General features: G+C 41.0%; 1 protein-coding gene across 4 annotated transcripts in view; it reads right to left on the reverse strand.

The window, feature by feature from the left end:
* The window catches only part of ANKRD44 (ankyrin repeat domain 44), a 351,473-nt gene that overhangs the window by 120,472 nt on the left and 205,216 nt on the right, over positions 1 to 25,785 (reverse strand). For all 4 annotated transcript variants that reach the window (XM_037848889.1, XM_037848890.1, XM_037848888.1 and 1 more), the window contains exons 4-8: positions 20,316 to 20,386; positions 6,806 to 7,006; positions 6,400 to 6,487; positions 3,996 to 4,138; positions 2,616 to 2,828 (exon numbers count right to left, since the gene is read on the reverse strand). In XM_037848889.1, the coding sequence (XP_037704817.1) occupies positions 2,616 to 2,828; positions 3,996 to 4,138; positions 6,400 to 6,487; positions 6,806 to 7,006; positions 20,316 to 20,386 (716 nt within the window). The remainder of the gene's footprint in view (positions 1 to 2,615; positions 2,829 to 3,995; positions 4,139 to 6,399; positions 6,488 to 6,805; positions 7,007 to 20,315; positions 20,387 to 25,785) is intronic.

Raw genomic sequence — 25,785 nt, forward strand, 5'->3', positions numbered from 1 at the left:
ACCTGGAAACTACAGCCCAATGTGAGGATTTAACCAAACATGGAACCCAGCCACCATTTCAGTAGAAGCCAGGACTGGAGATGGAGTTATCCAGAAAGGGTTTGTGGAAAGTCCTATTGTCTGACAGCTTTGACCCCTGTGTGCTTCATGAGAAGCCAACAGAATTTTTGTGAGATATTTATAGACAGAGCTGCTGCCAGTCTGCACTGGAGGAGACAGACAAGGAACATACTGAAGGAAAAATTTCTCCAAAGACAGAGCCATGGAGGTTGAGGTCTGGAGTCAAGAGGTCTCAGGCTAGGAGAGGGGAGTGGCCCACATGCATGGAAAGGGTGAGTTTGCCCTGGAGGTCGAGGGTGGGCCTTCCACCTCGATGTTCGGGAAAGGTGTTGCCACCTCAGGCCTCAGAGAGGGTGGAGCACATCCCCAGGGGACTGGGGAGAGCCTGGCCACTACCCCACTGCTCTGAAGGGGTTGAGCATGTGCCCCGGAGATGGAAGGGAATCAGGGCGCTGCCCCAATGTTTGAGGAGGGTGGGGCCAAGAAGCTAGTTTCCCCAATGTGTGGATATGTTGGAGCACTTACCCCCATGTTTGGAGAGGAAAGGGCTGCCACAAAGACCCTTAGGAAAGGTTACACTCCCGCTCTCTCAAGCCTCAAGGATGCACTGTCATTCTGTTAAAGAGGCTCAGTCTTTGAAATCTAATGGAGTTAGCCCTGCGGGTTTTAGGAACTGTTTTGGTCCTGTTAACCCTGTTTTCCTTTCAGTTTCTCCTTATGGCAATGGGAATGTTTACTCTATGACTGTCCCTCCTTTATATATTGGAAGTACATAACTTGTTCTAAATTTCACAGGTCCACAGCTAGAGGAGAATTATGCTTTTGGACAGATCACACCTGTAACTGATTCTGATAGGATCTTCTACTTAACTATCATTACTGAAATTATTTAAATTTCTGTGATATTGTTGTGGGATGAATGTATTTTGTATATAGAAAGATCATGTCATTTTGGGATCCAGGGGGTGGAATGTGCCAGTTTGAATGTATTATGTCCCCCAAAATGCCATTATCTTTGATGCAATCTTGTGTGGGAAGACGTATCAGTGTTAATTAGATTGTAATTATTTGAGTGTTTCCATGGAGATGTGCCCCACCTAACTGTGGGTGATGACTCTGATTGAATAGTTTCTGTGGAGGTGTGGCCATACCCATTCAGCATGGGCCTTGATTAGTTTACTAGAGCACTATATAAGCTCAGACAGAGGAGCGAGCTTGCTTTGAAGAATGCACAGGAGCTGAGAGAGGAACTGCAGTTTACAGAGACATTTTGGAGACAGCCTTTGAAAGCAGACTTTTGCTCCAGAGAAACTAAGAGAGGACAGATGCTCCAAGAGCAACTGAGAGTGACATTTTGGAGAGAAGCTGAAGCCTAGAGAGGAACATCCTGGGAGAAAACATTTTGAAACCAGAACTCTGGAGCAGATGCCAGTCATGTGCCTTCCCAGCTAACAGAAGTTTTCTGGACACCATTGGCCATCCCAGTGAAGGTAACCTATTGTTGATGACTTACCTTGGACACTTTATGGCCTTAAGACTGTAACTTTGTAACCAAATAAACCCCCTTTATAAAAGCCAATCCATTTCTGGTGTTTTGCATTCCGGCAGCCTTAGCAAACTAGAACAGCATCTGACAAAATCTAGCATCCTTTCTTAATAAAAACACCTAGAAAACTTGGAATAGAAGAAAATTTCCTCACCATAATAAAGGGCATAGATGAAAAACCCCATAGCTAACATCAGACTCAATGGTGAGAGACTGAAAGCTTTCACTCTAAGATCAGAGAAAAGACAAGGATGCCCACTGTAACCACTATAATTCAGCATTGTGCTGGAAGTCCTAGCCAGAGCAATAAGGCAAGAAAAAGAAATAAAAGGCTTCCAAATTGGAAAGGAAGAAGTAAAACTTTTCTTATTTGCAGATGACATGATCCTATACATAGAAAATCCTGAAAAATCTACAACAAAGTTACTCTCTTGCTTCATGTTGTAAATTCCTTGAGCATAGGTCATATCTCATATCTACCCTCCCACCTCAGCACTGAAGACAGAGCACTAGGCAATCCTCAGTTTGCTGAATAAAGTAACAACCATTAGGACTAGGGCAATGTAACATCTTTGAAGACACTATCTGGGGTTTGCTTTAATATTTGACAGACTCCTTGGAAGGCCAAGCCAGGATTGGGAACAAGCCTAAGATTATTAGATTAGGCCTTCCTTTGAATTCTCATCAACTCTGCCCCATGAGCTCAACATTCACTTCAGTATTAGAATCTGAGCCAAGTCAACATCTCTGAGATTCACTATTTGTCCTGGAACTATTGTTTAGCTACCAAATGCATGTGGCTAGAGCCTCACTGCCTTCCAGCAGATGCCCCCAGTCCTGCAGAAACAACACAGCTAAGTTTCTGTGGCATCCCAATACATAGAATAAGGCTATATGAGTCAATGTACTCAAGGTTACAATCCTCTGATGTGATATAATTTACTGCAGATGATCAAGGAAAGGCTCAATGCAAAGATATAAACACAGAGAGAGACTAAGAGTTCCATACCTGAATGTTAACATCCGCCCCGTTGTTTACTAACAGTTCAAGACACAAAGCACCATGAGTGGAGGCAGCAGCAAAATGCAAAGGGGTGAACCCGTTGTTGTTTGGCTGGTTCACATTAGCACCGTAGTCAATTAACTCATTAACTACAGCATCCTGTCCATTGTAGCAGGCGATGTGAAGTGCAGTATTTCCATAGACGTTGATTTCATCAATCTGTAAATGGGTCCAATGTAGGGCAATTAAAATCACCAGAGCCACTTTACTCCATTTTTTCATAAAAATCCTAATGGCTGTGGCAACAGAAATGAAATGTCCTCTGTCAGCATAATTATTCAGGGCTCACTCTGCACTAGCCCCAACATGGTCATGCTTGGAATGCTCAGAGACCTGAGGTAAACATCAGCAAAAAGTGAATGGTGAGAAAAACTAAACCCAGGAGGAAGAGTCAGAGATTTCAACTTGGAGAGAGACATTTTTAGGCCAGGGAATGAAAAGTGAAAGGCAAAGTTTCTTCAAAAGGCCAGAGGAGAGTTGAATGAGGGGAACAAGAAAAAAGCCCCAAACTCAAGGGTTGGGGCACTGTGAACATAGAGAGAAAGGGATATGGGGTGCACAGGAGAAGTGATTGTGTAGCCTAAGCCCATAAATTATGCTCAGAACCCACTCTGGCTTTTGCTCTGCAGTCTGACATCTCACCAGGCCACATCTGGTAGCAGAGCCTGGAGCTGTTCTGGGGTCTTTAGCCCATAGCTCCCTATTGCTTTCCCAGATCTGCCCCAGCTGCTGGGTTTCACCCTCCTTGGCTCAGCATGGCAATGTGGTCCTCCTTTCCTCTGGGGGCAGGGTGTTTCAGAGTCTCGTCACTGCTTCTGTTCTGCTAAATCTCTGTGCCCTCTTTCTGGAGTGGAAAGAGAATGGGGTCAGGCAAACCTAATTGGTTCTGGGCCCACTTCTCCAGCTCAGCATGGGACACTTCTGCTTGCCCCAGCCATTCATTCCTGCTTGTAAGTCACAGTTTAAAAGGCTAGATTCTGAAGGTGGGATTAAGAACCCTAGCCTTAAAGTCTTCTAGGTTTTAAAAGATGACTAGTGCGTGCAAGTATACATACATATACATATACATGCATACACATATATTATAATATATATGCTTATATATTTCTGTATCTAGTGGATATAAAAAGTTAGCCCATTTCTGATTTTCCACTACTTAGTAAATGCCCCCATCAATTACATCCAGTTCCCCACGTAAACTCAAAAAGATAAGATTCAAGAGAATCAATTTTTACCTTGAATTAAAAGGCAAACCAGATTTAATTCAGAACAACAGAAAACCCACAAATATACAGGCCATGCAGTGATGCACACATCATAGCTCACCTCCACCCCCAGATTCAGAAGGTGTTTGACAACGTTGATCTGTCCATTGGAGGCTGCGGCGTGTAGGGGTGTGTAACCCTTCTTATCCTTACATGTCACTTCTGCGCCGTGGTTAATGAGCAATGCCACAACCTCCAGGTGGCCTTTATAAACAAGCAGCAGAAAACATTGTTAACCTTTATAGGACGATTTGACAATTCATTTCACCTAAATTATCACTGATGATTTTTCTTGCCACCAGTATTGTGCTGAGCCATTTATAAAAGCTGGTTCGTAGCAAATATTCAAGAGATCTTCACTGAGTACTTACTATGTACCAGACATTACGTGAATGCTGTGGAAAGAAGAAAGATAACTCAAATGTGATCCTTCTCTTCAAGGAGGTCTAGTAAGGAGAGAGGATGCCTGTTCACAAATAAATAATGAGGAGGCCCTGCTTCATGCCTCATTATGCCACAGCCTAAAAAAATTTTTATTAAAATGAAAGCAATGCTTTGGAAACCAAATGTCATTCCTCCCTAAAGAGTCTAACAATGACACTTCAGTTTGGAAAAACTAATGAAAGAAAAAAACACTCAGAATAACCTGGGATTATTATGTTGAATCATATGACATTGCTGTTGTTCAACCATTTTTGACCTACAAAAATGACAATTTCATATGACCCAACTTAATAGTATTCTCAAGAATTGGCGACTAAACAGAAAACCCTTCCAGTTTCAAATCCTATTGAAATTTTTGCTAGAATATTTTACTTTGTTCCCTATCTCACTACATATAGCATGATAAACATGTTTGACCTTTTCTTTTGACTGAGTAGTGTCCAGTGCTTCAGGGTTATTGCTCTAAATATAGGTAATAATCGAAGGCAAGAAGATGAGTACTGACCCCAGCACATGCCATAAAAGTAAGTTCTAAAATATGTGTGTGCATGCATGCGTGTATATGTTCAGTATTGGCTTGTTTCATTAAAATTTGATTCTTTTTCCTCCAAGATTCATATGTAGAAAAAATTATTTTCAGTCATTATTGGGGCTATCCCAAGCTCTTTATCCTGGTTTTGTCCTATCATTTGTAAAGATAATCATCTTTAGAGTTTTTCCTATTTGTATCCTGATGATACACAAAATAACAACAACAACAAAAAAAAGACCTTACTTTTTTAATAGCAGTTCTGCCCAAACATTTTAGCTAAACATCAGCAGATAAAAAACTAGAAACCACAGTTTCTTTGAGTCTGATCTCACACTAGCTTAGTGTGTGCTCTGCCTAAGCATCTTTTGTCTGACAACACTCACTGGCTCTCGTCCTATAGGTATCATGCAGACACCTAGTCTGCTTTAGCCAACTCAAAAATTCATGTCACCTTAAAAAAATTATGCTTACAAAAGCTTAAGATTCTGGTTTCTTAAGTCGGAGGATTCATTCAGACCCACTGGAAGCCAGATAATTTATTTATCCCTGCCTCCAACTCACTCTCTTCTCCTCATAACCAATGTTCTTGTTTTTACTGATGATAAAAGGCAGGCATGTCTGTTAAAAAGAATTTACAAAATGCAAAAAGGTACTAAAAGTAAACCTCAACCACCCACCATCACCAACTCCTAGATACAGTCACTTAATATTTCAGTGTATATATTATTCTACAGATTTATTTCTATTGTATAGATATTTTATGAAAATGAGGGTCATATTATTTACACTGCTTGATGATCTTTTTTTCACTTAATGTCTCACAGCCATCTTTCTATGTCAATAAATACCTGTAAACATCATCACCCTAGGTACTGGATAGTGTCCCATTGTGTAGGTCTCCCACAGTTTACCACACCAGTCTCCTAAGGATGGGCAACACTGATTTATTCAGGTTGTTTACAACTCTCTGCTGCTACCATCCTGTCTTCTTTCCTAATTGCAGGATGTCCTCCCATTAGAAACACAAAGGGAGGATCTTTAGTCTTCATTTCCTACAAATCTTTACTGAAAATAAACTCAGTGAGGTCTATCATTTGTCAGTAGTACGTGTACCAACAAAAGTTAAAAGGGAAAACACAGAAATGTTAACTTCCTCTTCTTTTTTAAACACCTTGTTTTGCTGCCTTGACAGGTCAAAATAAGTACAATTTGTGCAGCTTTCCAGACACGTTGAAACACATTCAGTGAGGTCCAGGTCATCAATCATCCCTCCTCCTAGCAGGATAAATAAATCTCTGACAAAGCAACTGTCCAACTAGAGTGATCCATGCATGCCAATTAAATGGACCAAACCTTAATTCAAGTAGAACCCAAGCTTGAAAAAATGTCGTCAGACTTGTTCAAGAAAAACTTATGGGATCAAAGAGAGACTCATGGCTTATTTAATTATGGGTATCTACATTTCCCTTTCCATTCATGGAATCCTTACCCATATATGCTGCCCAGTGCAGAGAGCGCCGGTCCTTCTTGTCAAATGCATTTATGTTTGCCCCTTTGGCCAAGAGCAAATTGACCATCTGAAAGATAACCAACAATGAAACCGAGTGTGCACTCTGTAATGGTGAGGATACGTGCAGGTGATCTGAGACAAAATAACATCAAATCTGAAAGCAGGTCACAGATTTGGAGTTCAAAGCAGGACAAAGATGGTGCACGTGTCAGAGGAAAAGACTGAGGTGAAGGCCTACTCTCTTAATTCACTGTTTAAAAATGGAGATAGTTGCACCTAATGTTTGGACTACAAACTCTAAAATGTCTCAGCAATAGACCAGGTCCTCCCAGGGCTAAGAGGGTCTGTGGGGAGCATTCCCGGCCCCATTGATAAGGACACCCACCTCCACATGGCCGTTCAGAGCCGCATGGTGCAGGGCTGTCCGACCCCCTCGGTCGGAGACATTGACGCTGCTCAGCAGGGGAATGATCACTTCTGCACACTTGACAGCTTTATTGGCTGCTGCCACGTGGAGGGGGGTCTGCCAGTTCTTGTCCCTGGCATTGACATCAGCTGAGTGCTTAATCAGTACCTGCACTGCTTCCTACAACAAAAGCAGAGTTTGCAGAGGTCAGTGACAAATGCTTGATCAACACTAGGTGTAAAAAGGCTATGGAGAGAAAGGGAATGTTCCCTGCCTTCACAGTCTGGCTCAGGATGTGTATTCTCCTAGGACAAACGAGGTACTATGTGTTAAAGATCACAAGAGTTGCACCAGTAGTCATGGGCTCTTTTTTTTCACACCTTAAACTTGTGATCTCCATTTTGAAAAGGCCTGATTCAGCCAGGCTGGGCTTCATTAAGAAACCTCCCATTCAAATAAGAGTATAGGGACAGACAATAGTTTAAATGTGAAAAGCACTCAAGACAAGGATTTAAATTCAATACATATTTACTTAAAGGATCACATAGGGTTAATGGAACAAATTTACAGTGTAAACAATAAATTGATACCTTACCAAACCTGGGAGCCCCTGCTCTTTCAGACACAGCTGGATATGAGATCAGGTAGCTCCCTCCAATTTAAGTTATAGAGTATTTACAGAACCTTTGATTTAGGATACATTCAATTAAATGATATTCTATTTTTATATTTGAACTAAGGGTGATGAACTACAGGTGGTGAAACACAGGTAGTGAACTATGCATGGTGAACCAGGAGTGAGTTAAAATTAAAGGAGGGTATTCACAGCATCATCAGAGATTTAAACTTAATCTTGAATGTCTGCAAAACTTTATCAGAGACACCCTTTCTAATTGAGCCATGACTTCCGTAAGTGCAATATAACACAGCTTTTACTTATATTAAAACTAAAAATTAGAAGTAAAACTGCTTTATAACTAACTTGTTAAATTTCTTATTTCATTTCTATAATTAGTCTAACCATTATATTATGTTGTTAAGCATACAGTGGATCAAAACTTCATTCAGCCCTGTTACATTACTTACAACTTATCTATGATTGAAGTAACAGTTTCAGCCCATCTTGTTTTCTTTTTACACAGAGGACAAGATGGTTACATGTTATCTATATTTAAGGAGGTTGAGAAGAGCTTTCTGCTTTCCTGAAAACATTCACAGGTTTTACCTCTGCAAGACTGTCTCTCACTCTCTCCCTTTTGGCTTGGGCCTGCTTAGCTTTTCTTTTAGTTACAATTTTCTGCTATAGGACTTGAAGGATATGAATCATCTGTCAAGATTATTACAGTAAGGCCTTTCCACTTTCTATTATTTGGAAATTGTACTTGAGTATTTGGGCGTAAAATTTCTATTAAATATGCTTCTATATCAGAAGGAATAACTGGTTCTTCACTATCAGAACAGAAAGCATCAGGTGGTATATGAGAGCAGCAAGGCTCCTCAGCTATCTGATGCTTACATAGAAAGAAGGAGACAGCATCCTTATTTTCAGATTCCTTAGTAGAGATATTATCCTGCAACAGGGTTAAGAGAGATTGGTTGGTTTCACTTTACTTTTCTTCAGTAAGCCCTGGCACATTTCTAAACCAAATAAACCTTCCAAGCATAAGATAACCTTAGGCCACACAAGAGTGATCATGTGCAAGTGTGCACATACATAGAAAAATATCCACAGGCCAGAAGGTTTCCATAAGATCATTTAAAGTTAGGGGTTTTTTCCAATAAGTCTCCAACTTCCAAAGCCAAAAAGGCCTCAAAGCCCTTCATCTTTCAGATCTTGGGTTCTCTCTACCAACATCTTAACCCCAGTCTTATGTGACTGCTAGGGTTCAAGGGAAGAGAATGTTACTGTCTCAACTTGAAGCTATGACACTGTTCCATCTTTTCCCAACCTCTTCCAGGTTATAATGAGTAACTTCTTTTGACATTATTGAGTTCCTTCATCTTTATTGAGCCTCCTGCTTTTTCTTTTCCTTCTGTTGATCCAATCAGTGCCCTAGCCTCTTGACTTACGACTCTCAACCTGGCTGCACACTGGAATCACCTGGGGGGCTCTTAAAAATACCGATGCCTGGGTTAGGGTTAGAGTTAGGGTTAGGGTAACTCATCTCAGCATTTCTTGAAAGCTCCCCAGTGACTCTTGAGGACCACTCTCTTGTTCAATCAAATGTATGCTATAGCTCTCTCAAGAAGAGAATGCTCTTCAGTGTCTTCTCTCTACTTCTAGAGATTTCTCTGGAACCAGTTAATGGGGCTCCTTTATGGACATCTTATCAATGTGGCTTCAAGAAGCCAATGAAAGTGTCAGTACCATACTCCTGTCAGCCTACCCCTGCACCAAGAACTCACCTTGTTCACTTCAATTTCCAAAGAGCTGGACTGTCCAATCTACTTAATCATACAGGTATATAAAAATGCCTGAGCTAGTACATGATTTGAGTTCAGTAAAATTTATTCTTTTAACAGGACATAAAAGATGAAATGAAAAGCATGTTCCATGGATAAGTATTGAGATGATTAGCTAACTTGGATAATAGACTGAAACAAAAAGAAATTAACTTCACAAATTAGAGAATATAGTTTAAACAAACAGTAATGATAAATTGATAGCGCCAAAGCAATTTGTTAAGATTACCAAAAAAAAGAGATTTATGTCACCTACCCTCAGTAAGACTGACAATATGACAATAAAGTACTCATATTTTAAGCAAAACATGTGCCTGCATTATTAATGCTCACCTACTGTGTGCCAAATACTGCTAGGACTATGAAAGATTGAAAGAAACATTAGCTGAGCTCTAGCCTAACAACTAGTTGGATGAACAAAAAAAAAAAAAAAAAAATCAACAAAGGAAAAGTTAAATCATAATGGAAGAATTAAGATTACAATAAGAAGAAAATATTTTTACCAGTTTGGGTCTCATAAACAGTGAGGTTTATGCAGATGTACAGACAATCCACTGTGATGTGGGAAGCAAATATTAGAACCTCCATTTATATTATATTCTTTAAAGAGGAGGCGAGAGAGGGGGAGAGAAGAGAGAGAGGGAGAGAGAGAGCATGTGCAAAGGAGACAGAGAGAGAGTGTTTTAGCTGATATTTAGCTTCTGGGTTGGCACTGCACTCTCAATTTGACAGAGGCTCCTGCTTCACAGCCAGTACTCACAATGCCCTGAGGAAAAAGTGGGGTTTGCACAATGCTGGAGGGGTAGGGGATGGCTGGCTTGCCCTCTTCATTCATTCGCTTTGGGTGCACAGAAATGGATAATGATGAGCCCGCCAAGCAGATTAACAGATTGTAGTATGCAGCTTTAAACTAAAAGATTCCTGATAAGACGAACAAGATCCACACACTGAAACTACAGATTGAAGATAATAATAACAACAGTGTAAGTATAAACAATGAGAAAGCCACAGAGCTGACCCTTCTCCTACTCTTAATAAATGCTTTCAACCACCTATGCTACAAGGTAAAAGCAATGAAAAATTTCATCAGATCTCACAAGAATTTGGCCCAAAACAGAGAAAAATCACGAGAAGACTACTATCTACATGATTCTGGAAGACTGTGATAAATGATATATATGACATATATAGGGTCTTGAAATATTAGCTATTGATGGCTATATATATAATTTGTATATGTAATATAGAAAGAAATGATATGCATATTTTGAGGGTGCACGTTGAAAAAGTCTTGTAGATACATGATAAAAAAGATTATAGATCACCCTCCCAAAGTAATACCATAAAAAAGTAGAGTGTCATTTTTACACTTTCTCAGCAAATTTAAAACATTTGAATATATTTATATCAGGATGCTTAGCTGAGACTGTCCCATGAGTAAGCTCTGGCCTAGCAGAAAGTGCATGAGTCAGTAGGCTGGCGGGTCCTCACCCTGGACTGGCAGCCTGGACTTCAGTCATCCTGCATATAAAAGGACGTTGTAAGAGCGGACAGCCCGTAAGGCCTTCTCTACTTCTAATATTCTATAGGTCTGTGAACTTAACTCCACACTCCTTTTAGACCACCGTACTTTTTTAAAAAGCACACTGACATAAATACTTTCAAATGTTAATTCTCCTTAATTATTTATAATTTTAAACTCTAAATTTTAGTTTGTCAAAGTGGCTTAGTACATTTAACAGAAATTTTATATATTATTTTTGTAAAAACTTGATTTGATTTTGAAGGACAACCACTTTCTTTCTTTAAATTGCACTATTTTTCAAAATTTTTCATCTTGGAAACTTTTAAATGTGGTCTTAAGAGGGAGTAATTTTGTGGCTATGTTGGGAATTCATGATTTGTTTAAATCAAAAGCAGTCTCTCTTCTCCTGTATCACATGCTGACTAAAAATTAATACCCAGGAGTATGTTCTCACAGAAATATACAAGGGTGAACAGAAACTAACATATGGAAAAGGAAGTTGAACACATTCCTAACCAAGACAGGATACTTTAAAAGCAGTGCCTCTCAAAGTATCTGTAGTGAAGGACCATTTTTTTTGAAAGTCATTATTATTTCTAATCCACCGTGTGTCAGTACTCTTGTAAAAGACAGTAAAAAAATTCACAGAATAAAATTTAAAAATACAAAAACATTTAAAACTCAATGGAAGGAATTGGAGATGGCATTTGCAGTCACTTTATTTCTACCTTTTATGTCTTTCTTGTAGAAAGAAGTAGAAACATACACTGTGGCACAAGGAAATGGTGAGAAAAAATAGGAAGCAGAGTCTTAAAAGCCAACACCCTTAATATTTGTTTTTTTTTTTTTTTACTCAAATGTGCATTGCATTTAACTGGTCAGAAATTACTCATAGAAAAGTAAGTGCTTATGACTATGTCTAGTTCCTGCAGGCATAAGCAATATCTAATTTTATAAATTATAAGTTCTGAGAGACTAGAATCTGAGTGTTATTCAACTTTGTACTTTCCACAAAGCCTGGCAGGCACCCTTACACTCATAGTGTCTTTTCAATAAATTTGGGTAGAATAAATATATTGATACAATCATCAGCCAACTCTGTATGTGATAATCTGCAAGTATTAACCCAACTTTTACCATAGGCTGATGTCCTGGAGGCTGCACTCAAATCCTGAAGGCATTTACTCTATTTCTGTCATCATTCAGGGCTTCTGTCCTCCATGGATTATAGCAATTTCACAATCTCTAAGAATAGTACAAAATGGTGCCCAAACTATTTGTTCAATTAATGGGATTGTTCCTCTAAAAGTACTCATCTTGAAACTAAACTCATCCTTTATCATTATAATTATCATCAGAGGACAGTTATTCCAAGAACTAGTCTTTCACTTTGGTGCATGAAAGAGTTCTAATGAAACTATTCAAGAAGCGCCGGCTCTAAACGTGGTGAAGGGCAGACACTAAAGTATTCCGAAACTTCAACCTCAGATCTAAAAGTGTGGTATGTAGACCACATACATCAGAATCTTCTTGTTAAAATGCAGATTCCAGGGCCTTAACACAGGCTTCCTCAGAATCTCTGGGGGTGAGGTCCTAGAACAGGTATTTTAACAAGCACCCCAAAACATTTTAATGTACACCACATCTAAGTACAACTCATCTTTATGCTGACTAATAGATTCTAAAAGTGTACTTTCTTCTCATTCCAAGTATGATCTATGATCTTTATGTAAAGATCTTTATATAATCACAAAGACTATTAAAAGAAAGCAATAACATTGGCAATATATTCTAGACTTCCATATAATTTTTTCAATTTTCCTGCCTACTAGTATTTAGCCCACAATAATGACAATGTTTTTTAGAGAAAAGGCAAAAAGTATTAAGTTTTTAAAATAAGCCATAAAATAAAATGCTTATCCTGCTCAGCTCTGGGAAACATCTTATACCCACTGGGATTCTATTCGCATAGAAGCTAAACATAGATCAATGTTATTGGGTGCACAAAAAGGGTATGTATGTGATTTGAGGGAAGCAGTATAGGATGATGGCTAAGTGAGCAGATTCCCTAGTCACTCTCCCCCACTTACTGGCTGTGTCCTTTTAGGCTCATTATTTAATTTATCTTAGATTGCATTTCCTAAATTAGGATTAATAATAGTCTCTATCCCAAAGGGTGGCTCAGAGGTTAAAATAGGACATGCACAGAAAGTGTTTAGCATCCTGCTTAGCACAGAGTGAGTGCTCAATAATTGCTCATAATAATAATGCCTAAAGGGACACAACATTCTCAATCCCATGTCCCAAAGACAGGACACAACTGTTTTTAACCAAAAAAAGTGGTCTCTAGGACATGGGAGGGAAAAGTTTAGCATTCTCCTTTGGTGATATTCTCACCTCATTAGAGAAGAAAAGGCATGTGTGAAAGGCCAGCTGCCTGCACCTGTAGACCACAGTGGGCTGTGTACTTGGTCATCTGTCCTAAGAGTCATGGGCCCCCATAGCACACCTAACAGTGCCTTCCACTGAGTGGACTTCAATAAACCTGTGTTATACTCTCTGGGTTGGTATGCATTTAATGCCTTTCTCCTGCAGCTGCTCTTTTCCAAGAAACAAGAATGAAAAAGCAACAGGAGAAACCACATGAAATAGTTCAAAATGGTTCAGAAAATTCCCTCTGGCAGCCCCATCTCTTACTCATCTATGTTATCTAACATTGCAAAATACATTTCCCTAAAATTTCAGTAAGAGACTCATTTGTTTCTTCAAACCTTTGAGAGTAGTTGGAGAAAGTGGAGGGTGAGGCCAGGGTAACCCTTAGGGAGACGCTGCTGTTTGGCTCCAAGCTCTTTCCTCCCTCGGAATCCCAGACAAGCCAGACTTGGGGATGGGGGTGGGGTGGGAGGTGGATGCAGGATGGGGTCAGGAGGGAACATTCATCACCTCCTGGTCAGCTACTAAAAAGTCTTCAAAATTTATTTCTAGAATGCAACCCGAGTTGGGAAGTTTTCAAGGGGACGGACCATGTCTTGGTTTACTTTCTCGTCTTTGAGGACCTTTTATAATGTCAGGTATGGGTGAATGTTGAATCACTATTGTGATTCTGATACTCCTTGTCTTAGGTTGCCAGGCTGCTATGACAAATACTGCACAATGGGTTGGCTTAACAACAGAAATGGATAGGCCCATGGTTTCAGAGCCTGGAAGTCCAATATCATGGCATCAGTGAGGCCATGGATTCTACCCAAAGTGTGTAACATTCTGGTGTTAGCTTGCTGCAATCCGTGGGTTCCTTAGCTTGCATCTCTGCCTCCTTGTCACATGGTGATTTCCCACTCCTTGTGTCTGCTCCTCCAGTTTCTGCTGACTTCCAGCTTCTCCCTATGGCCTTCTCCAACTTCTGGCTTTTGGTTTCTTCTCTTTACAAGGCCTCCAGTAAATAGGGATTAAGACCCACCTTCATTCAGTTGGGCCACACTTGAACTAAAAATACATCCTCAAGAAGTCCTGTTTACAATGGGCTCACAGCCACAGAAATGCAGATTAAGATTAAGAGAATGTCTATGATGGGGTGTAGAATTTAATCTATCACACTCCTATTGCTGTAACAGGCTCAGGAGATGACTTTAGCAATGAACATTATTTTTCCAGACATAGAAATATGAACATAAATGTTTGCCTGGATGGAAAGAAGGCTCAGAAAAATTGACTTGTGATATTGAAGTTACATGCAATTTTGAAACTGGTCCTGATTTTGCAGGTTCCAATAGCATAATTGGCTTCTGGTGCCCAACATAAACTTGAGTCAGTCTACCTCATATGTGTGGAAGATGATTACCGCTAGCATTCTGATGTGGTGTATACCAGTTCCATGTTAGCAGTTATACACAGAGAATCACGTTATCACAGCTGAAGTTGAAAATCCAATCTTTAACTCTTTACTGAGCATATTCTATATGCCAGGTACCGAGTTCGAGGCTAGAAATACAATGGCAAGCAACAGACATGCCACTCATTTCAAAGTGCTTACGGTCTAGAGACCTTTTCAATTAAAACAGAATAACAGTTTCTATAGTAGTTTTATACTGTCAAACTTAGCCAAGTTGAACTACATTTCCCTTCCCTGTATTGCTCTGTTTAGAGCTGGCCACAAGACAAATCTACGTGAGTTTTGGAAGGCATAAATGAAGGCAGCAGCCTGGCTATTGGGTAGCACTCCAGGTCCTTTTGCAACTTGTACACAAGGTCACTGATTGGGTAGATCATCTTGCTGGTGCAGGGCAGCACCCAGGTTTATGCTTCTTTAGATCCTGTTGAACCTCCCCCTTTAGTGTCTCCAAACAGCATCTGTTTTTGCATCTTTCTCTCCTATTAGACTATAAGCTTCCCAAGGGCAGGCACCCGGTGTCTTATTTTTATTTGTAGCTGCATCACCAAGCACAGTGCCTAGGGGTGCTTGGTAAATGTTTGTTTGTTTGTTTGTTTGTTTGTCTTAACTGGAAAGACTTGGTTCTTGTCAAAAGAGGAAATAAAACCCATTATTTTCCAAGACACCTAAAAGAAATCTACCGAAGATCAAATAATTTTAAAAGACAAGGCAGTATTCCTCTTTGCTGGGTCATGAAGCTGGTCATGTCATCTCAAGCAGCCCAGTGCACCTATTTTCCCAGATAAGACAGAAGTGAAACATAGGCTAGAAGGAAGATTCTGATTTTCCAGGGTCTGAGCCAGGCAACTTACCTCCTTCATTCTACATGGGCTAAAATGAAAGAGAATACAACCAACCTCATAAAAATATTAAATTAAAAAAAATACTTCTCAAAGCACAGCATGGCACACTACGGGCACTAAGCTGTCACCTACCCAGTATATTTTGAAATTTCCATATAGTTGTCAAAGTGGAAAAGCTAACACTGATTATAGACAAGGACACCTCAGACTTCCATGGATGCTTTCTCAACAAAACTCTTGCTCCCTGGTAGACCTTGTGCTGGTTTGGATGTATTATGTCCCCCAAAATGCCATTATCTTTGACACAATCTTGTGGAGGCAGATGTATTAGTGTTGATTAGATTGGAACCTATTGATTGTTTCCATGGAGATGCGACTCAATCAACACTTTGATTGGACAATTTCCATGGAGGTGTTACCCCACCCATTCAGGGTGGGTCTGAATTAAATCACTGGAGCTATATAATGAGCTGACAACAGAAGGTGTTGAGAGCAACTGAGAGTGATGTTTTAGAGAGGAGCTGGCGCTTAAAGAGACATTTTGAAGATGGCCGTTGGAAGCTGACACTGACGTTTGGGAGAAAGCCATTTTGAAACTAGAACTCCAGAGCAGACGCCAGTCACGTGCCTTCCCAGCTAACAGAGGTTTTCCGAACGCCATTGGCCATCCTTCATTGAAGGTACCCAATTGTTGATGCCTTACCTTGGACACTTCATGGCCTCAACACTGTAACTGTGTAACCAAATAAACCTCCTTTATAAAAGCCAATCCATTTCTGGTATTTTTGCAAAAAGGCAGCATGAGCAAACCAGAACAGATTCTGGTACTAGAAAAGTGGGGTGCTGCTGTGTTTACAAATACCAAACATGCGGGAACGGCTTTTAAAATGGATAAGGGTAAGATTCTGGAAGAACTGTGAGGAGCTTGATAGAAAAGGCCTAGATTGCTTTGAAGAGACTGTTTGTGGAAACATGGACTCTAAAGGTACTTCTGATGAGGTCTTGAGCAGAAATGACGAATTTGTCATTGCCACCTGGAAGGAAGGTGATCCTTGTTTTAAAGTGGCAGAGAATTTGGCAAAATTGAGTCCTGGCATTGGATGGAAGACAGAATTTGAAAATGATGAGCTGGGATACTTAGCTGAGGAGATTTCGACACTAAATATTGAAAGTGTGGCCTGGCTTCTCCTTGCAGCTTACAGTAAAATGCGAGCAGAGAGAGATAAACTTAGAACTGAACTCTTGGGTACAAAGAAACCAGAAACTGATGGTCTGGAAAACTCTGGGCTTCCAGAAAGTGAGACCCCAGAAGCTCTAGCTGCACATGAGGATTTAACCAAACATGGAACCCAACTGCCATTTCAGTACAAGCCAGGATTGGAGATGGAGTTATCCAGAAAGGATTTGTGGAAAGTCCTGTTGTCTGATGATTTTGATCCCTGTGTGCTTCACGCCAAGTCAATGAGATTTTTGAGAAAACTGTCTAGTCAGAGCCATGCCCAGTCTGGACTGGAGGGGACAAAGGAATAAATTGAAGGAAAAATTTCTTCAAAGACAGAGCCATGGAGATTGAAGTATGGAGTCAAGAGGTCTTGGACTGGGAGAGTAGTGCAGCCCATGCACGTGGAAAGGGTGAGTTTACCCAGAGGCAGAGCGTGGGCCTTCTACCTCACGGCTCAGGAAGAGTGCTGCCACCCCAGGCCTCAGAGAGGGTGGAGCACATTCCCCGGGGACTGGGGAAAGCCTGGCTGCCACCCCACTGTTCAGAGAGGGGAGACCCTTTGCCTTGGAGAGGTGGCACCCTGTTGTTAGAAGAGCGTGCGGCCAAGGAAAAGGTGGTCTCCCCAGTGTGTGGATATGCTGGAGCACTCACCCCAGCATTTGGAGAGAAAAGGGCTGCTGTGTAGGCCTTTGGAAAGTGTGGGACTGCCTCTCTCTCAAGCCCAAGGACAAAATGTCATTCTGTAATTTCAGATTTTGAAATCTAATGGAGTTTGCCCTATGGTGCGGGTGACTGAGCTTGTACCTCAACTTACCAGGCCTGGGCCAGGGGACCTGATATCACCCCCTGGGGAGGGTAGTAGGTACGGGCGTTAGTGCCCTCTGCAGCCCCCCCGAGCCTGGGGAGCGAGGTCAAGGCAGCTCCCTTTTCCTCACCCAAAATGCCACTGGCAGGGGAGGCTTGCCGGAGGAAACCGCCTTTCTCCCAACCGCCCTTTCCTCACTTCCTTATCTTACCCGCACACTCCCCTGTGCCAAGGCAACTCCTGCCACCGCCAGCGCGCATGCACCATGGCCAGAACAACTCCCGCCCGCTGCAACGGCTCCTGCGTCCTCTCAGAACCAATCCTAGCCCCTCTCCCTTCAGTATTGCCATTTAAGGCTACTTCACCTCCTTTCCAGCCCTACCCTTCTTACCAGCCTATATAACCTGTAATCACCCCTGAATAAATCTCTCTTTGGCGCATACTCCTACTGGATGAAGAGTGTCTTGTCCTTATCGCTGCCCTCCACACCTTGCACGCCTCCCGCCGAGGACCCGGCCAAGTCCTCCGCCTCGCCCTCGCCTCCGGGAAAGAGCCCCCGCCGCCGGTACCCTTTAAGCAGCCCCGAGAGCTGAGGGCTCAGCTACCGGCCGCCACTCCCCCCAGAAGCAGTAACCGCGACCGCACTATGGGTTTTAGGAATTGTTTTGGTCCCTTAAACCATTTTCCTTACTGTTTCTCCTTATGGCAATGGGAATGTTTATCCTATGATTATCCCTCCTTTGTATATTGGCAGCAGATAACTTGTCCTGAGTTTCACAGGTCCACAGCCAGAGTGGAGTTTTGCTTTAGGAAAGAAGATGCCTGTAATTGATTTTGATGAGATCTTGTAATTACTTATTGCTACTGAAATGATTTCAGTTTTTGTGATATTGTGATGGGCTGAATGCATTTTGTATATGGAAAGATCATGTCATTTTGGGGCCCAGGGGATGGAGTGTGCTGGTTTGGATGTATTATGTCCCCCAAAACGCCATTATATTTGATGCAATCTTGTGGAGGCAGATGTGTTGGTGTTGATTAGATTGGAACCTATTGATTGAGTGTTTCCATGGAGATGCGACTCAATCAACACTTTGACTGGACAATTTCCACAGAGGTGTTACCCTGTCCATTCAGGGTGGGTCTGAATTATATCACTGGAGCCATATAAATGAGCTGACAAATAAAAAGTGTTGAGAGCAACTGAGAGTGACATTTTGGACAGGAGCTACAGCTTACAGAAACATTTTGAAGACAGCCGTTGGAAGCTGACACTGACATTTTGGAGAAAGCCATTTTGAAACCAGAACTCTGGAGCAGATGCCAGCCACGTGCCTTCCCAGCTAACAGAGGTTTTCTGAATGCCATTGGCCATCCTCCAGTGAAGGTACCTGATTGTTGATGCCTTACCTTGTACACTGTACGGCCTTAACACTGTAACTGTGTAACCAATAAAACCCTCTTTATAAAAGCCAATCCATTTCTGGTATTTTTGCAAAAAGGCAGCATTAGCAAACTGGAAGAGGCCTGGAGAGCATTACCTTCTCCAGTAGCAGAGAAGCAGCTTCAGTTGGCTAAAATCAGCTACCAAAGTCCAGTCATCAAACAACAAGTACCTATGAGGTTAGAACCTCTTGTATCCTTGGCTTGTGGGCACCTTGTCTGACCAGGCTTCAAGACTGGTATTTACCAGAGTTCCCTGCCAACCTCTTTCCCCACACTGGTCTACTGCAACCCTTATACTCTCTGTGCACCAGCTAATCCTTTTACCATGTTTTTAATGATCATCCTCCCTGTCCCTGAGTTCTAGACCTGTATAGATAATTAAAGATAATCTATTAGCCATCTTCACCTGAATTTCCAGCATTCAACAACAAATTATTTACTGAGTACCTACAATGCAACAGGCTCGGGATACACTAGGGAACAAAACACAGATCCCTGACTCATGGAGCCTACATTTCAGTGACATGTTTGCCACACTCAGCATGCTCAGACAGAATGGATTAGCTTCCCCAACCCCTGACCCTCTGCCTCTGTGCCTTGTGAGTTAACAGCATCATCATTCACTCAGGAGCTTCTTTTCCACCTTACCCTTATGAAGTACCTTGTAATTATCTCTCAAATCATTGACTTCTCTCCATGCCCCCATCCTGGCCATTTTAGGTGTCTTTGCCCTCTTTCTGGCATTCTTGCCTGAAACTCCCCTCTCTAGCCCGTTGTCGTGCTGTCCCCAAAGAAGTATTTCTAAAACACGGTTCTAAGTATATCACTCTCCTGCCGTGACCATGCCTGACTGTTCAGAGGATACCAGGACCTCTGCAATTTTCCCAGCCTTTAAAATACGACTCTCTCCGACTACACCTCCATGTTCCAGGTACATCCAACAAAACCCATCATTCATTCATTCCCATGCCTCTTGTCCTCTTGCATGTTTATCTCCTGCCTCAGCCTTCTCTTCTGTTGGCCTGCTGAGTCCCCTGGCTGAGTCATCCTTTAAGAACCAGTTCAACAATCTCACTGAAGTCAAGGGTCATGTTGTACATCTTGAGCTACCCCAGACACCCCTCTAGCAGCATGTCTGCCATACAGGAGGTTCTCAAACGAACAGCTGTTCATTTTTGGTAATCCTTTTGCATTAGAGGTTAGCCTTTTGCTCACCAGTGAGGATTCCTAATTCAGCAGAAATCATTCTTTTCTTTCTAGGGACAGGAGGTGCTAGATTAATATGATAGTCACTCACTTCACTTCTGGAGGCCACAGCCCGGTGCAGTGGGGTCAGCCACATGTTGTCCTTGGCATTTACACGAGCTCCTGGAACCAAACAGCACAGGTTAGAGGCACATTGGAGCTGAGGAAAATTCTGCTGATGTTAAGTCAATTGCTATATCTCGTTCCCACTTGCCTAGTAGAACCACTACTTTTTCATTTCTTTGTGTCATCCATGTACTTCCTGGCCACTAGCACAGTGGAAAAAGCAAGGCAGGAGCAGAGAATGTCACAGGAATTGAGTGAAGACTAGACGAAAAATGCAGTCTCTCAGGATGGCTGTAAGAAAGCTGAGGTACGGAAAATGTAGGTTTTGAAGAATGAAGAACTTTTCAGGAATATATATACATATGTGTGTATACGTACACACAATCATATATATGTATGCATGTATGTATATAATCCTGGATATAATGCCTATATTCCTGGGATATGATATGTACATACTTATATATATAAATTTATCTTTACTTTTAATTCATCATTAAATGTGCTTACCTCACAGTGTGCATAATACCCTTCTTGGCAAACTGTTAGGGATGAGCAACTTTCCAATGAATACATACTGGAGGCCAGTTAGATTTTAAACAAATCTGTAAAGTTGAGTTCTGATGAGATTTTTGATATGGACCAAAAGGATCCACAGAATTTGCTTCATCCAAGAATCCCAATTATTTCCTTGAGTCTAGCCAGATATTCAGTAGGAAGAAGCCAGCTTCCACAAAGCTTTCAGACAGACACACCACTAAGCCAATGTAGATTGCTCACTGTTCCCTCAGCCCGTGTGGTAGGCAGACAGGATAAGCACACATCACAACCAGCTCACGCTTAGAGATGCACCCCACACTCATCCCTCTGCAAGCCACGTCACCATCAGGGAACAGAAGTTCCGTGGCTGAATGGATTCTGGGAAAGCAGAGTATGCTCTTCTTTGATGACACCTTCACAATTCTCTGTGAGCACAAGCCCACCAAGTCTACATCTGAACTGCTGCAATACCCAATATGAGCTTCCTTTTTAGGGGATTCAGGGTTTGGGACATTCTTCTGGTCAGAGATGGAAAGTCTTATAAAAGGGCTACAGAAGGGGAGGAGGAGGAAAAAATGTATGATATCTATGCAGACGCAAGAAGAGGAGCCTATTTCATCCTTAGGACAATGAGGAAGGAAGCTCATGAGGAAGAAGAGTAGAAGGATGAATCAAAGAAACTAGCAAGTAAGGCAGAGGATAGGAAGTACAGAGGAGTTGCCTTAGGGACAGTGACCAAGAAAATGAGTCAAGTGGAAGCAGAGGCTGACTAATGTCCATGCCGGCCAGGTCGGCTGACAGCTAAAAACTTTTAAAGAGACAGTAGGAAACTTTAATGAATAAAAGTGAGCTATAAGTTTGGTTTAAGGCACTGGCTAAAAGGATATAAATCATAGAATTGATTTTTTTTTTCTTTAACTGAAGAACAACAAATACCATCAACGACATTAATTATAGAGAAAAGAACATCATAACTGCTAGAACAGAGAGAGGGAGAGAGAATGCCTGCCCTCCTTCCCCACTCGCACTTCATTGGTTTGGGATGGAACCAGGCACAAGCATTTTCTCAAAGCTCCCCAGGACCTCAAGTTATTGTAATAGGCTGCCAAGGTTGAGAGCCACAGATGAATTGTGGCTTAGTTTATCCAGCTTAAAACTATCTGAATCCCAATTCCATTAACTCCATCCAGGTGGTTCACTCGAGAGGACCCAAGCCCCTTACTTCAATAGGGACCAAACTAAAGTCAGTTAAGTACGCATTTTTCTCAGAGGTAGCAGGAAGCCCTGGGCTAAATGCTCCAGAGTAAGATGAATGAGGTTTCCTGGAAGGACAGTGGGCTTCAGGGTCAGAAGGCCAAGATTTGAGTTCTGGCTTCAGCATCAATATGGTGCAGAAACTAAGAGCCTCTCATCTGTAAAGTGAGGCTAACAACAATAATACTTCTCTGCCCACTTCACTGGGTGATTTGGAGTCAAAGGTGTTCTGCACAATAAATTTCAAAGCACTAGGAACATTATCAGCAGTTCTTGATATTTTCCAATAACCTCTAATGTATCATGCACCTCTAAATCTATGACTCTAATTTTCAAAGTGAGAGGCACAGTCCTTGTTCTGCAAAGGAGGGGAAGTCAAACACACAAAGAACCATCACCTAGATATTGCACAAACAAGTGTTTTTAAGAGACACAGAGAGAAAGACAGAGAGACTCAATGCTGGAGAGGAGAACTCAGATGTAATTAAGAACAGAACAATTTGTGAATTTTCAGATAAAAGTTTCACTACCAAAAACAACTTGTAGATTTCCTCTCCTAAGTATTAGTTCCAACAGTGCACCATATGATACTTTCTGGTTTTGGAACAAACAGCATTTCTCCCTCCAGGTTCTAGTATTTCCTCTTCCATCATTCCGGAAGCTATTCAACCCCTTTAAAAGAACCCACCTTTTTGTCATGCTCACAGGCCTTTACTTGGATGATAAATATGTATATTTTACCACTGTGCTTATATTCACGTATCAAACCTTTATTCTCTGTAGCAGGTCACATGCACTTTTGTTATCTATTTTTAGGCTGTTTCTTTGGCATTCATTTCACAAACATCACCAAACTGCATGCAGTCTGGGAGGGCTGGATTCTAGTCTCCTTCCCTTCCAACAGGGATGTCTGCATCAAAGCATCCTGTGAGGGTGCCCCATCTCATTTTTAAGGGACTTCCACGTTAGGAAGTCCAATCAGGCATGTGAGATGGAAAATGTCTGGCCTTGGGTCACCTTCAGTCTTGAGTTTGATTTTTCACCTGGCTGTCCACATGATGGTGTTCTTTTCTTCGCCTTAGTCCCTCCTTCCTTCAACATGTTTGTAGGAAGAAAGGCTCCACTATTTCAGATGTGGAACTTGCTGTGGCTCTCAGTTCAGACTCAGAGCCTCTAAATCAGTGCTGACCAATAGAAATTTATGACTCATGTACGTAATTCTAAATTTTCTAGTAGGCATTTTAAAAATGGTATAAACAACAGGTGAAGCTAATTTTAAAAATATATTTTATTTAACTTAATATTTCCAAAAATTATCATATAACCAAGTTTGTAAAATTATTAATGAGATTTTTACATTCTTTTTTTCACACTAAAGCTCCAAAATCTGCTGTGTATTTTACACTTACAGCACATCTCCATTCAAACTAGTCACTTTTCAAGTGCTCAATAGCCACACATGGCTCATTGCTACCATACTTGACAGTGCAGATCTGAATGCTAAGTGATACCAGGTATGATGACTCATTTCCTTAAGTAGTTTCCAAAGTGCTATGATTCCATTATTAGGGCTGTGAAATTGTTAAGAATCATGCTAAAAATTGCTAACATGATTTGAGTTCTTATTCTCTATTTTAATGTATGCATATTCTAAGTTAATAAGGATTGTTGCTATGCAGTTTTATAGATGAGCAAACCAAGGCCAGGAGATACTAAGTAACATGCCCAGGTACCCAGCTAGGAAATGGTAGATATGAACCCTGACAGTTTGGCTTCAAAGCCCTACTAGCCAACATTCATCTAGCATTAAGCTAAACATCGTCTGAGTTTCCCTTCCACTTTCCCTATCTTTCTCTTTGTTCCTTAGAGTCTGTCTGTCTGTCTGTCTCTATTTCCATTTCCCCCTATGTATATATGAGTGTTTCCCCCATGATTTTATTCCTTCTATCCCAACTTTCTCCGCCTCTTTCGCAACACTGGTTATAATATGGAACAGAAATTCACATGTTATTATTCATGGTCTTTGACAGAGTAAGTTTTGTGTTGCCTGTGTATAAACTTGAAAAGCTGATGCAAGAAGAAACCTGAATGGCAAGATACATATGAAAAAATGCTTCTCAAACTTCATCAGGAAAAGACAATGAAAGCAACATTGACACATGGTTTTACACCCATCAAAATAGTGAAAATTATCAAGTCTGACAATGTCAAGAGTGAGTACAGAATGTAAGTACTAGACGACTTGCATCTAGCTAGTGAGAGTGTGAGCTGGTAGAGCCCCTACCAAATTTTACTTGGGAATTTAGCATTACCTAGTAAAATCGAAGACCTGCATGCCCTACCACTCAATAACCACCCCTAAGCACAAACCCTATGAGAAACGCTCCCACTCGAACAAGAATACTCAGAGCAACATGTCTGCAACAGCAAGAAATTAGAATCCTAAGTGTCCACCAAAAGGAAAATTGATAAATACATTCTGTATGTTTGTATAACGGAATGTTGCTTTGTCATGGAAATGAGTTAACTGAAGTTGTAAACAGATGCACATAAAAAACGCAACATTGAGTGAATAAATCAAGTTTCAGATTAATGCCTATGGCATAATTCAGTTATACAAAGTTTTTTTTAATGCAATTTTATTGAGATACATTCACATGCCATCCCAAGTATACAATCAATGACACACAATATCATTATATGGTTGTGCATTCACTGCCACAATCAGTTTTAGAACATTTTCATTACTTCAAATAAAGAAAAAAATAAAAATAAAAGAACACCCAAAACATCCCATCCCCCTAAGCCTGCCTATTATTTATATATTTTTGTCTTTATTTTATTACTCATCTAACCATACACTGGATAAAGGGAGTGTCACTCACAAAGTTTGCATAATCACACTGTCACATGATAAAAGCTATATAGTTATACAATCTTCATCAAGAATCAAGGCTACTGGATTACAGTTCAACAGATTCAGGAATTTCCTTCTAGTTATACTAATACACTAGAAACTAAAAAAGAATATCTATATAATGCATAAGAATAACCTCCAGAATGACCTCTCAGCTCTATTCGAAATCTCTTAGCCACTGAAACTTTATTTTGTTTCATTTCTATTCCCTGCCTTTTGGTCAAGAAGGCATTCTCAATCCCACAAAGCCAGTGCCAGGCTCATCCCTGGGAGTAATGTCCCACATTGCCAGGATACTTACACCCCTGGATGTCATGTTCCATACAGGGGGAGGTTGACTGAGAGAGAGAGACCCCATCTGAGCAACAAAAGAGGTTCTCTGAGGTGACTCTTAGGCACAATTATAAGTCGGCTTAGCTCATTTGCAGGAATAAATTTCATAAGGGTAAGCCCCAAGATTGAGGGCTTCACTTATTAAATAGGGAGTACCTAATGCTTGTGAGAATATCAGCAGTTCCCCAGGTGGGGAAATTTAATATTCCACATTTTTCCCCAATCCCTCAAGGGGACTTTGCAAATACTTTTCTATTTTCTGCCCAAAATACTCTTGGATGTACTGGGACATTACATTAACCTTTACAGAATAACAAGATCTTAATCCCTATTCTAGGTTCCATATAATTATGTCGTTTAAATAAACTGACCATACAGGTAAAATTAGATAGTGTGCTACAGAGAATATATT

Source organism: Choloepus didactylus, chromosome 9 (assembly GCF_015220235.1).
Source record: "Choloepus didactylus isolate mChoDid1 chromosome 9, mChoDid1.pri, whole genome shotgun sequence".
Taxonomy (NCBI): domain Eukaryota; kingdom Metazoa; phylum Chordata; class Mammalia; order Pilosa; family Megalonychidae; genus Choloepus; species Choloepus didactylus.